General features: G+C 39.8%; 1 protein-coding gene across 2 annotated transcripts in view; it reads right to left on the reverse strand.

Annotated features, from left to right (window-relative positions):
• The window catches only part of kdm6a (lysine (K)-specific demethylase 6A), a 233402-nt gene that overhangs the window by 19257 nt on the left and 196457 nt on the right, over positions 1 to 17688 (reverse strand). For both annotated transcript variants that reach the window (XM_080203828.1, XM_080203827.1), the window contains 5 exons: positions 15857 to 16062; positions 14759 to 14826; positions 14592 to 14666; positions 10232 to 10380; positions 3457 to 3571 (listed from right to left, as the gene is read on the reverse strand). In XM_080203828.1, coding sequence (XP_080059954.1) covers positions 3457 to 3571; positions 10232 to 10380; positions 14592 to 14666; positions 14759 to 14826; positions 15857 to 16062 — 613 coding nt within the window. The remainder of the gene's footprint in view (positions 1 to 3456; positions 3572 to 10231; positions 10381 to 14591; positions 14667 to 14758; positions 14827 to 15856; positions 16063 to 17688) is intronic.

The raw sequence follows: 17688 nt of genomic DNA on the forward strand, positions 1-17688 counted from the left end.
ATTTTGGATCCAACTTTTTTAGTAAGAAGTCTCACAACACCAGGTTAAAGTCCAACAGGTTTAGCTTTTGCTATCAAATAAACCTGTTGGACTTTACCCTGGTGTTGTGAGACTTCTTACTAGTGTTTACCCCAGTCCAATGCCAGCATCTCCACATCATGACCTCTTTTCTAACCAGTCCGCCACATGGAACCTTGGCAAAAGTCTTCCTGAAGTCCATCTAGTCAACATCCACTGCACTACTCTCACCAATCATCCTTGTTATTGAGTTTTTTTAAGACACAATCTTCCACTAATAAAACCATGCTAACTATCCCTGATCTTTCCAAATCTTCCCTAATAACAATTAATTCTGTCTCCAAGAGTTGTTCCCAATAACTTTCCCACCATCGAAGTTGGATTGACCAGCCTATAAGTTTTCCTGGTTTATCCCTTGCACCCTTTTTAAATAATGCTGCAACATTTGCAGACCTCCAAACCCCTGGGACAAGCCTGTAGTTAGTGAGGATTGAAAAATGATCCTCATAGTGTCTGTTATTTCCTCCCTGGCTTCCTCCAACAGCCTGGGATATACAATCCACCTGGGCCCGATTAATCCACCTTCAAGGATGCTACTTCTTTTCTCACTATGGTTTTTTGTATCTAATATCTCATACTCCTCTTTTGGTAGGTGAAGGAAAGAGCAAACAAGTATGGAAAGGAGCAGACACACGGAAGTATGGGTATGCTGAGCCGAACAGAATGCTTCTGTGTTGTAATTTTATATGTGGTGGTCATGCTGCAAGCTGACTCGTGGCTTGTGACTGATCAAGATGGAGAAGGCTCATCCAGCAAGGGACCAAACTCATTGAAAGACTTTGCTGGGATTGTGCAGAGGTGATGTTGAGGTGTCAAAGGGAGCAGACTAACCTTCAAATGCCCCACCTATCCAACCCTTGAAGCACTACCTGCATAGTTTGTGGCAGGGTTTGCTGATCACGTATTGGACTTATCAGCCATTTCAGAACCCATTGAACAGGAGTGGAAGCTAGTCATTCTTGATCCTGATAGTCTGTCCAAGGAACAGGAGGTAATGCCATATGGCTTCAGAGCAAATAAATTTCATTTTGAATTGACAAAATGAAAATTGAAAACTCAGATAACTGATTCTATTTCCATATTAGAAATATAACAAAAGTAGCAACTGCATGAATTTTTAAAAAGGCCCCATCAATGCAGAATGAAAGTAACATTAACTGCACATTTCTGAGACTGCCAGCAAGATTAGTTTTTGCCGAGAGACTGGTGAAAAATTTTGCAAGTCTCTCACTTTTATCTGCTGCTAGGATAAGTCATGTTGTAAATAAAAAAACCAACAACATCGTAATATAGTCCTTAAAAATTTATAGCAAATACTTGAAGTACCTGAAGTGTGAATCTGTTTAACATTTAGTGTAAAACAAGCTTTCCATAAGCTTTAAATCAATGTTAACCAAAATGTTATCTCTGTCACTTTTGAATAACTGACATAGCTGACATATTTAAAATAATTTGTAAACAGTATTCAAGCCAGCAGTTATTATGGAAACAAACTGGATTTATTTGTTTTGAGGGACGTTGATGCGAGGTATTCCTTCAGCAGAAGCATATTAATTTACTTAAGCTGGGCATCAGTTTTGCAAGAAGGGAAGGCCATCAAGCCAGCAAGTAAGTGACTGGCTGGTGACTGGTAAGTAGTTTTTCCTTTCTTTTTTCATTTTTTTGTCTTGGCATTGTTGTTGTAAGTTAACTTTCAAATTAAGTTATGGCACAAGATCCCAGACCTGTGTCATGCTCTGCTTGTGTTGTGGGAATTCAGGGATTCTTCCAGCATCTCTGGCTCCTTCACATGCAAGTGTGTCCAATTACAGCTCCTGTTAGATCACTTGACGGTTCGGATGGATTCACTTTGGAACATCCAAGATACTGAGAAAGTTGTGGATAGCACATTCAGGGAATTGGTCACTCCGCAGATAAAAATTACTGGGGAGACGAGGAACGGGTCACCACCAGATAGAGGAAGAGTCGAAAGGCAAGTTAGGGGTCTGCCGAGGTCATCTCTCTCAAAAAACAGATATACTGTTTTGGAAACTGTTGGGGAAGATGGCTCACCAGTGAGGTGGCAGCAGCCAGGCTCATGATAGCGTGGTTGGCTCTGCTGCACAGCAGAGCAGAGAAAAGAGTGGCAGAGCTATCTTGATAGGAGACTCAACTGTAAGAGGAGTAGACCGGTGTTCCTGCAGACACAAACGAGACTCCAAGATGGTATGCTGCCTCCCTGGTGCAAGAATCAAAGATATCTCCTAACAGCTGCTGGACATTCTGGAGGGGGAGGGAGAAAAGCCAGCTGTCGTGGTGCAAATAGGCACCAACGATAAAGGTAACAAAAAAAGGGATGAGGTCCGCAGCTGAATTTAGGGAATTAGAAGTTAAACTAAAAAGTAGGGCCACAAAAGGTAGTGATCTTAGGATTGCTATCAGTGCCATGTGCTAGTCAGAGTAGGATTGTCAGTTTCAGGGGAAAGAAATCCTACTACCTTGCCCCAAAAATCCTCTGCTCAGATCAGTACACTTTTGCACCAAACATCTGATGCTCCTATTAAAGAAACTGATTTTCTTTAGTAGAATAACTGTTAAATTTCTAAACTTTAGCACTTCCTAAACTACCAAAATCACTTCTGGTCAAACATAACCAATTTTATTAAACTAATTATATTAATGGGAAGTTCAGTGTATCATGAGATGATGAAAGGTGCTATATACGTGCAAGTCTTTCCTTTTCTATCAATATGTTAGAAAGAAACTATTTGGACCTAGTAATTCATACATCCCAGGAAACTGAAATTTATTTATTAATTTGGCCAAGCAAGTTGGGTTTGGTTTTTAAATTCACTTTATGGGTTTTGGGTATCACTGGCTAAGCCAGCATTTATTGCCCATGCCCAAATGCTCTTCAGAAGTGGCGGTAAACTGTCTTCTTGAACTGTTGCAGTCTGAGGTTTAGGTACACTCACAGTGCTATTAGAGAGGGAGTTCCTGGATTTTGACCGAGGGACAGTGAAGGAACAACAATACATTCCAAATCAAGGTGGTGAGTAACGTGGAGGGGAAGCTCCAGGTGGTATTCCCAGGCTCTTGTCCTCCAAGGTGGTCATGTACAAGGGTTTGCTAGCTAAGGAATCTTGGTGAGTTCCTGCATTGCATATTGTAGATGGTACACGCGGCTGCCACTGTTGCTGGTAATGGAGAGATTAAATGTTTGTGGAAGACATAGCAATCAAGATGGGCTACTTTATCATTGGCCATCTTCAATTGTTATTTGGAAAGGACAAAATTTTACGCCACATATTTATTAGCTCCAAATGTTACCTTTTCATGCAAATTTAAAAATATACTTTCTACAAGAAACAGCCATGCTTGTTGCAAAAATATTCTTACTTCTCACAGAAGTCATTCATAACTGCCCAGTATGACTCAGGCACAGCAAACCATTCACAATCTCCAGGACCTATATTAATGTTAACAGAGCAGAAATTGTTGTTTTCTTGATGACCTGTGAACATAAGCAAAACAACTGGTTTAAAAAAAATGAAAACGTTTCTTCCACGCTGTCATTTAAAGATTTTTGTTCAAGTATTTGTGATCAGTCAAATTATTCAACTATTCCTTTCTATCAAGCATTGCTGCTTCAATACATCTCTTCTATCATTTCATATCACATCCTTTCTTGGCAAATTAAACCACACAATGGTTTTATGTTGTAAATTCGATGCAGTTTAATCTTAGTGCCCAAGGTATTGCAGTTTGCCACTATCTCATCCATCATGGTTTGAATTTCCAGTTCTAATCCAAATACAGAATTTCTTGTTGTTCATCGAGTTACGAACTCAACTTTTTAAAAAAAATGCAACATTCAATAATGTGAATCTGTAAGTTATTCTGAAGAAGGGCATCAATGATGAGTATCTTTAAAACCATGCTGGGCTTCAATTAAATTCAAATATCAAGCGCATGTTTCTAAATCTAGCTCTTAAATTTTTCAATGATTGGCGTTCAAATATAACTTTTAACGAGTGGGTGTTGATTAGAAGGGAGTGACACCAAGCAAAATTTTCAGATTATAAATCAATATTCAACTCAAGTGGTGTTAATTTTCCAACTTCACAAACTAAATTATTGTCTGCATTCTGTCACTTATTTAGCTTTAAAAAATAAAAAATATGGTTCTACGAGCCATATTCCCTCTTGAATTTCCAATTAGTTTGTGTAACATTTTTCTCAATTAGCTCCCAATGAACTGAATAGTACTATATATTCTTGATAACATTTCATTGAGAAATATAATACTTGTGCTAATGCCTGCACATAATCACTGTACAGGTGTTAAGGTCTGTGCATCATCATTGCCTGGGATCTGACCTCTACTGGATTCTAAGAGCTACACTTGAGATTATTCATCTCTACTTTTCACAATGCAGTCAACATAAGGTGGGCTGAAAATCGTCTGGAGCCCACACAAACTTGTAAGCAAAGTATCTTTCATTCTTCTAATAGCAAGTTTGTGCCAATTTTTCCTGTTCTTGTCCATCTCTTGTTTTAAGTGGCACTGGTTTAATTGTCAATTTGCACAATGTTCTTTAAGCATAAAATGCTATTTAGTGAATTTCATCAGCGAAAAATCAGGGAACTTTCAGTTTGCCTCTTCCTATTCATTCTCTGTATAAATGAAATATGTTGCTGTTCATAGGGAACAATCATAGAATGCTGCCTCTTTCGGATTTTTATTCTCGGAGTTTTAGGCTTCATTCTAAATTTCCTCCTTCGTTATTTAATTGTGGAAGTAAAAGTAAAGTAGATTGGCATAAGAAGTATAATTACTCTCAATAGCAAATGCTAAGGCTCTTGGTATACAAGGTCCGAGTGGCAGAGGAATAAATAAACTTGATATTTGATGGATAAAATATATCGATAAGTAATTTAATATTCGCAATTCCTAAACCTCCACATGTATAAATATGTTAAATGTCCCAGTTATGTGCAAAACAAGCTTGCTCATCTCTGACATTAATATTAAAGGCCATTTTAGAGCACTCAGGCGTAAGTATACATTGATGCAACAATGTTTAGAAAACACATTCTGGTTATTCCATTTATCTCCCTTGCAGACGAAGTCTACAGAAATCAAGATGGATAAGCTTTAACTCGCTAGATAGCTTATGCGTCTCTTATTTACTTGATGCTTTGCTATTAAAGAAAACCAGTATCTGAATTGATCATTTAAGCACTATGTCAAAAGCTAAAGCTCTCAGATTACTTCCTGTAGGGTCTAATTTTAAGGCTGTAACAGTTGACAAATTAAACACAAAATAATTTTAGAAGAGTGTCTTTGATTTAGTCCTAGAAGAAAGATGCATTAAGCTTATTCAGTGTATGGAAGGCAGCAAGAAATATAGCTTTCAAAGTGATGACCTGGAGCAAAAACAATCTCAGGCTCAAAATAAGTGAAAAAAATGAACTTATACTTGATGTGTATAAGAGCTCAAATCTCTTGGATAAGAACATAAGAAATAGGAGGAGTAGGCCATCTAGCCCCTCGAGCCTGCCCCGCCATTCAATAAGATCATGGCTGATCTGTCGTGTCTCAGTTCCACATTCCCGCCCTCTCCCCATAACCTTTAATCCCCTTGCCTATCAAAAACCTATCAACCCGTGTCTTAAATCTCAACAGTATGGATATTCATTCAATTTCAGGTCAAGAAAGATTTTAGAAATATGATAGTTCTAAATTGAGGAAGATTGGTAGGATGTTATATCCCAAGAGGAGTACTGAGACGGGATATATCCAAAGGTTTGGCCACAGAGTCTATATGGGTAGAACTGAGAAATAAAAAGATCACTTTGACAGGGTTGTATTATAGGCCCCCAAATAGTCAGCGAAAAATTGAGGAGCAAATATGTAAGGAGATTACAGATTGCTCCAAGAAAAATAGGATGGTAATAGTTGGAGATTTTAACTTTCCTAATATTGACTGGGACAGCCATAGTATTAGAGGCTTGGATGGAGAGAAATTTGCTGAGTGTATTCAGGAGGAATTTCTCATTCAGTAAATGGGTGGCCCGATTAGAGAGGGGGCGAAACTTGACTTCCTCTTGAGAGGTAAGGAAGGACTGGTGACAGAAGTGTTAGTAAGGGATCACTTTGGGACCAGTGTCCATAATTCTATTGGTTTTAAGATAGCTATGGAGTATGATAGGTCTAGCCCAAAAGTAAAAATTCTAAATTGGGGCAAGGCCAATTTTGATGGTTTCAGGCATGAACTTTCAAAGTTAATTGGGGGAGTCTGTGGGAAGGCAAAGGAATGTCTGGTAAGTGGCACACTTTCAAAAGTGTGTTAACCAGGGTTCAGGGTAAACACATTCCTCTTCGAGTGAAGGGCAAGGCAGGCACAAGTAGGGAACCCTGAATGACTCAGGATATTGAGGCCCTAGTCAACAAGAAGAAAGAGACACATGACATTCATAGGCAACTAGGATCAAGTGAATCCTTTGAAGAGTATAGGGGGTGTAGGAGTAGAGTTGAGAGAGAAATCAGGAGGGCAAAAATGGGACATGAGATTGTTTTGGCAGATAAGGCAAAGGAGAATCCAAAATGCTTCTACAAATATATTATGGGCAAAAAAGTAACAAGGGAGACAGTAGGGCCCGTTAAGGATCAACAAGGTCATTACGCAGATCCACAAGAGATGGGTGAGATTCTAAGTGTCTAAGTATATGAGAGTTTACTGTTGAGAAAAGCATGGATGTTAGGGAACTTGGGGAAATAGAGAGTGATGTCTTGAGGAGTATACATATTACAGAGAAGAGGTGCTGGAAGTCTTAAAGCGCATCAAGGTAGATAAATCCCCAGGACCTGATGAAGTGTATCCCAGGACATTGTGGGAGACTAGGGAGGAAACTGCGGGTCCCCTAACCAAGATATTTGAATCAATAGTCACAGGTGAAGTGCCTGAAGATTGGAAAGTAGCAAATATTGTGCCTTTGTTTAAAAAGGGCTGCAAGGAAAGGCCTGGGAGCTACAGGCCAGTGATCCTCACATCTGCGGTGGGTAAATTGCTGGAAGGTATTTTAAGAGACAGGATTGCAGGCACTTTAGAGATGCAAGTACTGATTAGGGACAGTCAGTATGGCTTTATGAGTGGAAAATCATGCCTCACAAATCTGATTGAGTTTTTTGAAGGGGTAACAAGAAGCTGGATGAGGGCAGTGCAGCTAATGTTGTCTACATTGACGTTGGCAAGTACTTTGACAAGGTACCACATGGTAGGTTGTTGCATAAGGTTAAAACTCACAGGGTCCAGGGTGAAGTATCTAAATGGATACAGAGGGTAGTTATAGAGAATTGTCTTTCAAACTGGAGGCCTGTGACCAGCAGTGTGATTCAGGAATCAGTGCTGGGTCCACTGTCATTTATATTAATGATTTGGATGAGAATATAGGAGGCATGGTTACTAAGTTTGCAGATGATACTAAGATTGGTGGCACAGGACAGTGAAGAAAGTTGTCTTCAATTGCAACGGGATCTTGATCAGTTGGGCCAGTGGGCTGACAAATGGCAGATAGAATTTAATTTAGACAAATGGGAGGTGATGCATTTTGGTAGATTGAACCAAGGAAGGACTTACTCAGTTAACGGTAGGGCACTGGGGAGAGTTACAGAACAAAGAGATCTAGGGGTACAGGTTCAGAGCTCCTTGAAAATGGAGTCACAGGTGCACACTGGTGAAGAAGGCATTCGATATGCTTGATTTCATTGGTCAGAACATTGACTACAGGAGTTGGGATGTCTTGTTGAAGTTGTACAAGACATTGGTAAGGCCACACTTGGAATACTGTGTGCAATTCTCGTCACCCTATTATGGGAAGGGTATTATTAAACTAGAAAAAGTGCAGTAAAGATTACTAGGTTGCCACCGGGACTTGATGGATTGAGTTATAAGGAGAAGCAGGATAGATTGGATTTTTTTCTCTGGAGCGTAGGAGGCTGACGGGTGATCTTATAGAGGTCAATAAAATAATGAGGGGCATTGATCACCTAGATAGTCAATATCTTTTGCTAAAGAAAGGGGAGTCTACAACTAGAGGGCACAGGTTTAAGGAGAGAGGGGAGAGATACAAGAGTGTCCAGAGGGGCAATTTTTTCCACAGAAAGAGTGGTGAGTGTCTGGAACAAGCTGCCAGAGGTAGTAGTAGAGGAGGGTACAATTTTGTCTTTTAAAAGCATTTAGATAGTTACATGGGTACGATGGGTATAGAGGGATATGGGCCAGATGTTGGCAATTGGGATTAGTTTAGAGGTTTACCAAAAAAGAAGGTGGCATGGACAAGTTGGGACAAAGGGCCTGTTTCCATGCTGTAAACCTCTATGATCTTTATAAGAAGAAATCACACCCCTGGCATCACAAGATGTTGTTCTCTGTTATACTATAAACACAGATTTGTAGGTGGTTTCTTTAAAAATGTCAACATAGAAGTGATACCAGCAATGACAAATTATCTACTCCTAGTGGATGTGATAACGATGAACCTTTTCTTCGAACTGTACTTCTGCTGATCTTATGATTGTTCTGGGTAGGAAATGGCAATAAACATTTCAGTCAGAAAGTAATGATAGTGAGGGACTTGCAGGAGAATTTGGGAGATAATGGCACTATCATAGTGCAGTTTTTGTTCACTTTGGTATTCAAAATGTGGACGTGGGAGAGGCTGCTGAAGTACATTTATTTGACAAGTTTCTCACGTGCATTCTGCATATGGAATATACTGCAATTGCAATGCGGTAGTAACAAGGAGCTGAATACTGAGTCAAACCACTGATGCTCGGATCAAGGCTATGACCTTCTCTGAGAACTTCTGAGTGGTGTGGTGGCTACATCCATCCAGCCATGTTGACATTTCAATCACATTCCTGATAAATCTTATAGATGGGGCTTTGAAAGTCAAGCTGAGCTGCTCAGCACAGAGTATTCATTTGTTCCTTGCTGTTGCAACCACTGTTGTTATGATGAGGTCATTTAAATCATGGCATTTATCATCTGACAATGCTGATGGAAGTCAGGGGAGATCATTGGGTCTATACTTGTTGTGAGATAGTCAGTCGGGAGGCGATACAGCAGCAGTTGTTAGCACTGTTACCTCAGGGTGCCAGGGACTTGGTTCGATTCTGGCCTTGTGTGACTGTGTGGAGTTTGCACATTCTCCCCATGAATACGTGGGTTTTCTTCAGGTGCTCCGGTTTCTACCCACAGTCTGAAAATGTGCAGGTTAGGTGGATTAATCATGGTAAGTGTGCATAGTAATGGGAAGTGTGCCTAGGTAGAATGCTTTTTCAGAGAGTCGGTGCTGACTTGATGGGCTGGATGGCCACCTTCTATACTGTAGGGATTCTATTAATTGACATTTTTATGTGCAATGAAGGTCGTTAGTCCAGGCTTGTATCTGGCACAGACTCCTTTATTGATGGAGCAAGTTTTGAAAGAACTGAACACCGGATTTGGCAGCAAACAACAACAGCTCCGATCATGTAAAGGAATGTCATTAATGAAGTAGCTGAACATATTTAGAACACAACACGCTCAAGTATTTCCTATAGCAATGCCCTGGACATGTTAAGCAAATAATTATGGAAAGCATGATGCAGAGGTTGGAAAAACACTTCAATGGATGGAATTCCATAATTCAAAGATCAGAATTTTCTCATCTGTTTCATTCAGAATTTCTAATTTTAATCTCCGTTTGCACTACTTCTAATATAACTGTCTTACAACACTTCCTTGAAACACGTCAGCAGTAGTATATAAGCAATGAATATATTAAATTCATGCTCTTTAACTCTCCAAATAATATTACAATTGTCATAACTTAAATATTTTATATTGCATTGGTAGTAATTCAACATGTAAAGTGGTCAAAGACAGTCCTGAGTGAGACACAACTCAGTTTCCATCTGGTGGCACTCACCCAGAAATGAATTATTCCCTTAACACTCCATTCTTGCTGGTGTGTAGGAGTCAATGAACATAAGAAAGCACATTACCATTAACCAAATTACAGGTCAATTGGCTATTTCCAGAACGTACCAAAAAAGATTTATTTCACGACTTCGGTAGCTTTCACCAGTTACCTAATTCAATTTCTTAGACGTTATGGCACTAACCTGGAGTCCTGCTTCCTGGAACTTTCATGTACAGCTGGACTGTGTTCATTCCAAGAATGGTATGCCCCACATGGCTCAACAGGTTTCCTGCTGATACCACACGCACAAAAGCAGGCAATTTTGTTAGTTCATGGAGCTGCGATTTCCACCTGAAGTAACAAGCAGCAAAGATTTGTGAAATGTCCAAGAATGCACGTACTTCGCTGATGGTTTCAAAATCAGCAGTGTAGTTACAGACACTCAATTTTTAAAAACAAATATATATGAACATTGAAATTCATTGCCATCAATTTCTCAGCAGCATTTGCTAAGCAGTTCTCTACTTGCTTTAATTTTAAGCTCACAGCGCATAAGGAAATATGATTCCAGTACCTTTTAAGTATCTCACTGGACAATTTTATACAGAAGCCAGGGCAGTGAATTTTACTGCTAGGTTAGATAACGAAGTATGCACCAATACCTCTCTCAACCATTTGTGGAACTAGTAGGAGCCGCATGTCACTATTGTGGCATGATTTAAATACTCTCAGGCACTTCACTGGCCAGTGCCAAGCTCTCCATGCAATCAAGCCATCAGTAGGACAGAAATCCCACCAGGAACTGCCAGTCTGCCACTGAGAATAGTGACACTCAGACCCAAGCCAAGGATTGCTACTGGAACCCTGGTCACAGATGACTGACAAGATGGAAAGGAGCAAGACAAGGAATAGGGGCCTGGCTTTCAACACCTCCCACTTCCTGAGCCAGGTCCCTTGAACAGACACCGACTACCTGACAACAGTGTGTTCCCGCCTGCCTCAACTACAAACAAGTAGGCAAGCCTGGCAGATTTGGGCAGTGTTCAGCAGTCATGAAGGAGGTGCAAGAGTTCCATTACAGCCCTTAGCCACCACTAACTTCCAGTAGGTTCAAGGATAATTGCTTACAAGTGCTCACGAATGAGCTTAATTGGCATCTTGTTGCCAGCGGGCATGATTCTGCCACTTAATGGGGTACAGTTTTCCCAATGCCAGCAATGCAACATCAGCTCCGACAAAGGGTCATCTTAACTCGAAAGTTGGTTCCATTCTCTCCCCACAGATGCCGTCAGACCTGTTGAGAATTTCCAGCATTTTCTGTTTTTGAATAGGCTCCCCAAGCTCCCAGGTAATTTAATAATGCTGCAGTGCTTGGATATGCTCCTCTCGTTTGCAAAGAATGGGTCCCTGTATATGAATGTGCGTCACTTCCAGTAAGTGTAAATAAGCTCAAGTGCTCATTTCAAATTAGTTGTTACTATGGCTATCAGGGCTTTCAGGACTTTCAGCAAGTGTTGCCCAATCATGGAATCACATCTGCACGGATGTTTTGTTTCAGCTCTGCTGAACCCCAAGGAGCATTGAGCTCTGCTTTGCCCCTATCCTGGATAGGCCAAATCTCATGGCTCCATCAAGTGATTAGCAGCGCCCACCCAATGGGATAAATAATGGCAGACAGATCTGGAATGGTGCAAAGCTGAATGGTTACTCATTCCCTTCCTCCTCCCACAAAGAAGGAAGCATGCCCTCCCTTCCAGCTAATTTCAGAACACAGAATAAAGAGTTGGAGATTCAATGGTTCCAGATGCCATTGCCAAATTCGGGTCTGCCTTACCACTCATAAGTATAGCAAAACAAGTACAGTTAGTTATCAACAACTAGTCTGAAATCACTTTGGGACAGGGGTTTATACAATATAGTTTCATCATATAAAAAAACTAGACAGTCTCTAAGAGTATTCGATCAGTTTTGTCAAATGGGCAAAATAAAAACCCAGAAATCCAAAGAAAAAATATCTATTTGTTTAGACATGTGGGATTTATTTTCTGTCACAATATTAGATCAATGCAGTGACATCCAAGCTCAAAAAGCTGAGATAACATTTTGGAAATAGTACAGTTGTTCTATTTTCTGATGGAAGCTACTTTTGGTAACAACCTTGGGAAACAATTGCTGCACATGGTATTCATTTATCCGAAGAATGGGTGTCAGAGTACATACATTTCTCACATTGTACAGGGTGGAGAAAACAGATGAAAAGCAACATTATTTAAATTTTATTGCACTATTAAGCTAGATACAGTGCTCCATCATTTGTAATATCAATTTCACTAATAATAACAAAGGAAAAAGCATAGAAAACAGAACTTAAGATTCAACGAAGAGTGCCAGAAAGTGTGCCAGCAGCACCAGGCACAGCAGAAAACAGGGTATCAACCTGGTGAAGCTGCAAACAGTGTAAACAGCATGCAGTAGATATAGAGATAAGCAGTCTCAATTAGAAATCAAATCTAATCTCTGCGGTCCTACCACAACAGCTGTGAATGGTAGCAGACATTCAACAACCCGGACGGGAAGCTCCACCAATTTCCTCAGTGATGGGGAAGCCCAGCACATCCGTGCAAAAGGCTGAAGCATTTGCAACCATCTTTTGCCGGAGGTGTTGAGTGGATGATCCATTTCTGTCTCCTCCTGAGGTCCCCAGCATCACAGATGTCAGTCCTCAACCAATTCAATTCACTCCATGTTGCATCAAGAAATGGTTGAAGACACTGGATATTGCAAAGCATTGGGTCTGACAACATTATTGAAGACTTATTATTGAAGTTCCACAACTAGCCATGCTCCCAGCCAAACTGTTCCAACTCAGCTGCAACACTAGCAACTGCCCAATGTGGAAATTGCCAGGTACGTCCTGGTTCCAACCAACTTCAGCTGCTTCACCACTGACTGTTCCTCCATCAGAAGGTCAGAAGTGGAGATGTTTGCTGATGATTCCACGGATACTGAAGCAGTTCATGTCTATATGCAGCAATACCTGGACAATATTCAGATGAGGGCTAATACATAGCAAGTAACATGTGCACCAATCAAGCGGCAGGAAATGGCCATCTCCAACAAGGGAGAATCTAACACCAATGGCATTACCACCATATAATTCTGCTCTATCAACATCCTGGGGTTACCATTGACCAGGAGCGGAACAGAAGCAGCCATACAAATACAGGTTGGATGCAGGGAATTCTGCAGCAAGTAACTCACCTGCTGTTCACCATCCACAAAGCACAAGTTATTCTTCTCTTGCCCGGATGAATACAGCTCCAATAACTCTTGAGAAGTTTGAAACCATCCAGGACAAAGCAGCCCACTACACTATCGCCCCATCCACCACCTTCCACATTAATTTTGTCCATCACTTTTGCACAGTGACAATGGGGTGTGTGTGTGTGTGTGTGTGTCAGTATATGTGTGTATCATCTACAAGATCAACTGCAGGAATTAACCAAGGCTCCTTAGACAGCACATTCCAAACCTGTGACCTCTACCACCTCGAAGGGAAAGGGAAGCAAATGCATGGAAACACCGCCACCTGCAAGATCTGTTCCAAGACACACACAATCCTGACTTGGAACGATATCGGTGTTCTTTGACCATCTCTGGGTCAAAATCTTGGAACTCCCTTCCACTAGCATTGTGGACCTACACCAAATGGAGTGCAGGTACTTCAAGAAGCTCACCATCATCTTGTCAGACATTTAGGAATGCGCAACAAATGTTAGTCTTTCCAGTGATATTCACATCCCAGGAAAGACTATTAAAACCTCAACCACTTTAAAGGACAAGGGCAACAGATAGATGGAAACACTATCACTTCAAAGTTCACCTCCATAAAGCACAACAGTCTAACTTGGAAATATATCACCGTTCTTATTGTTGCTGATCAAAATTCTGGAACTTCTACCCTAACAGCTGTGTCAGTACCTTCACCATGTGGACTGCAGCAGCTTAAGAAGTAGGAGTGGGTAATTAATGCTGGCCTACCCAGCAAAGCCCACAGTCACGAAAGAATAAAAAAGCTGCCACTTCTTCTATTCAACGACATTTGCTACAAATAACTTTGACTAAACCAGGGCTTTATCTACTCCACACTGCCACTCAAGAGTGAATACAAAAACGGTGTGCAATTCTGCTTGTTGATGAAGTAGTTCAGGAGCCAGCAGGCTAAAGCAAGCTGAATTTATGCTATTGTGTTTGAAGCAAATTAGTTGGGGACTGTTCTTCTTCAAAAGGTAGCCTTCTTTTAGCAGTTAATTCCAATAGGCCCCCTTTCAAATTTATTGTCCTCATTAATACCGGTCACAGGTAGGCTTTGGGGCACTTCCTTAACACGGATGCATTCACATTAGTGGTCTTTTTGTGATAATTTACACTCCAACCACACATTATGCTTTACATTAATATAATTACAAACTTCACTGAAATCATAAAGTATCAAATGTCAGTCTGTAATGATCACACAAAGTGCTGAACATTTCACTCAAAAAATAAATGCAAAAACTTACTTTTTCTCATCTGACAAATCAATGTTGGTCCCAAATTTGATAGTTTTAAATGGACCTCTCCTTTTTTTGCTGCCACTGTTTAAGAAAAAGTGATAATTTTTTTGTAAGATTTTTAAAAACATTTATTGTCCATTAAACATTTGTTAAACCCGAGTAGCAAAACTTACTTATCGGAGGAGGTGGATTCGCTATCTGATTGGTCTTTGTGATGACTACTCTTTTTCTCATTTTCCTCCTGCAAGAAGCATATTTCAAATCAACAAACTGAAATAAACATATCATTAGAGCGAATTGCCTATTTTATCCTTTCCTGGACTCTGTGTATACAGATTATAAATATCTGAGCAGGTCCTATGGATTGTGTGAATATGTTTTTCAATGAACAGATCAACACTAATAATAAATACTTCTGGCATTATATTCAGTTTCACTGTATATATTTATGCTTTTATCACGTGGTGCCTACAATGTAACTAGCCATTGAAGTCATCGTCTCAAGATGTAGTTGGTTTAAAAAAAAATCAAAAAGATTCAGGAACATAGGACCATTCAGCACTTCAACTCTGTTCCATCATTCAATAAGATTATGACTGATCTGATCAATTCCACTTTGTTATCTGTCTCTCATAAACCTTGACTCCCCATTTAAAGATAAAAATCATAAATGACCAATTGAACATTTCCTTAAAAAAATCCATAAACAAACATGTTTCAAATTCCACAGGAGCTGGGGAGCTCATTAAAAAATGACATTAATGTCACAAACTATTTCTACATACTATATTGAAGTACCACCTCACTTTCCAGAAAATGTGCCAGAATAAAGTTTTAGTGCTGTGGAGACAGAAATCTGTACAATGTCACACTTTCCTTCAGTTTTAAATACAGATAAATTCTTGCACTGCTTTCAATATTAATCATAATATCCATATTGTTTCTCTAATATGCAGAACTGATTTTTTTTTAAAGTAATTATACATTCTGCTTAAAAGATGTTTGCAGTAGGAATACATTGATAAATATGGCAAGGATTCCAATAAATAAATTAGTAATTAGAGGGTGAGCAAAATAGTGTTAATGCTGTTAACTGATGGAGGAGCCAAGCTCGTCATGGAGCTGGAAAGAATGGAGAAAATACCAAATATTCTTTTCTACATTTCTAATCAAATGTTTTAAAAAAGAATTGAAGTAAGATCTGGTTGAAGTAAAAGTATATTATTACTGTGCTATGGGGTACATTTAATCTCAGATACTAGAAGACTAACCCGCAATGATTCTTGGAATGATGAGGCCTGGTATTGTGCATATTTGGCAATTGTGGTGTGTGATCTACTACTCTCACAGCGCCAGATCTTCTTGGTTCCAGTGGAGTCCCAGTTTTCATCTGCTGGCTGCAATAGTTGTGTCCGCACCTCTACTAAATGTTCATTATTTGCTTCTACTAAAGTCTTGGTGGAAAAAAGACCTAAATCTAGAACAGAAAGAAATTATTAAAACTGATGTCTGCATGCACAGCCGTTGATAACATTTTGAAAGTTGCATTTGCCTAAAATTTAAAAATCAAGATAAACTTCAGGACAGTTGAGACTGCAAGAGAAGCAGGCTGGAGGTGACAATCATCTGCACATTGACTTTCTCTAGGAAGCAACAGGTTCTCCATCTTCCTTTAACTATTATATTTTTTAACTAACACATAAATTTGTTAGGTAGTTGAGTCCAGTTGGTAACAGCTGCTATTAATATTTTATTTTTGAACAGATTGAGATCAAATAAAACATTACTACTACTGTAGGTATTTAAGTTTCCTTGTTACATTTTTCTATTGAAAATGCCAATCATCTTAGCCTCATTAAAAAGAGTCTTGATGCAAATCTACAGAATTTACAAAAATATTTGTGCAGGTTTGGGCCAGAGATTTACATACATCATCATATATGACAGAAATTCATAATTGAGCATAACAAGCTTTCTCCTATTAGTGGTGAGCACAATATATTTTAATAAAATGTCATTAGAAAGCTTTTTCTGCAAAAGGTTCTTGCACTGCAATGCCATGCAGCAGTTGGAAAATAGAGACCATAGTCAGAATTTTTAAAAGAGTTCAAGGGTCTGGATTAGAGGCTGATGGAGAAGACATCAGCATCCATGCCGGTCCTCTATCATAATCCCAGCCTTGAGCCATTTTGAGTGGCTCCGGATTGGATCAGCTGTCTGCAGGCAGCCAACTGAAGGGAATTAAATTTAATAAGCTCCGTGCCTGTGCCAAATGGAAACTGCAGCCCAGTTTGCATGACAAGCTCAGAGCAGGAGGTGCAATCCTGATGGATGATGACCCCTCCACACACACACACACACACACACACACACACACACACACACACACACACACACACACAATGGCAGCTGGGTCATAACTGCAGCCACTGGCCATCCTCTGGAGTGGTTGCTCCTCATCAAGGCTAGGCAGCTATGGATTTTTAAAAAAATACACATAAATATACCTTCTCCTTCCCCCTCAGTCTCCATCACCAGATCAGCAGACCCAACTTGCCCATTGGGACTGTCGATCGCAGAGTGCTGGAGGGGTTCCCACTGGCTCTCCTGCAACAGAACCTCGCCTGTGATACCAGGTTAGACTGTGATCTCTGGCCTTTAATTGGCTAAGCATTTGAAAATCCCTATGAGTGTTCTCAAGGCAGGTCATGCAGACTAGGGAACCTGGAACTAGCTTCACCATTCAATTAGGTTCAGCATATGGTAAGAGAATTCAAGGACAAAGGTATTTTGCAAAAAAAACAACTTGCATCTGATAAAAATCAGAACTTTCCTAGATTAAAAGAAACTAAATATCATAGAATCATAGCAACCCTATGACAGGATATACCAAATTAAATAATGTAGTGTAACAGCGACTGACAGGAATACAAAATGATTTCATGCAAAGATATTCTATGCAGTGAATTGAAACAAGTAGTACAAATTCAGAATGCAATCTCAATTTTATGTAACATTGATTGACAATTCTCTACATTTTAAAAATAAAGATCACTTAGTGAAACCCAAGGTGGTTATAGTACAAAACCGCTTTAAGTGCAAA

Source organism: Carcharhinus amblyrhynchos, chromosome 15, assembly GCF_965287045.1.
Source record: "Carcharhinus amblyrhynchos chromosome 15, sCarAmb.v2.hapA, whole genome shotgun sequence".
Taxonomy (NCBI): domain Eukaryota; kingdom Metazoa; phylum Chordata; class Chondrichthyes; order Carcharhiniformes; family Carcharhinidae; genus Carcharhinus; species Carcharhinus amblyrhynchos.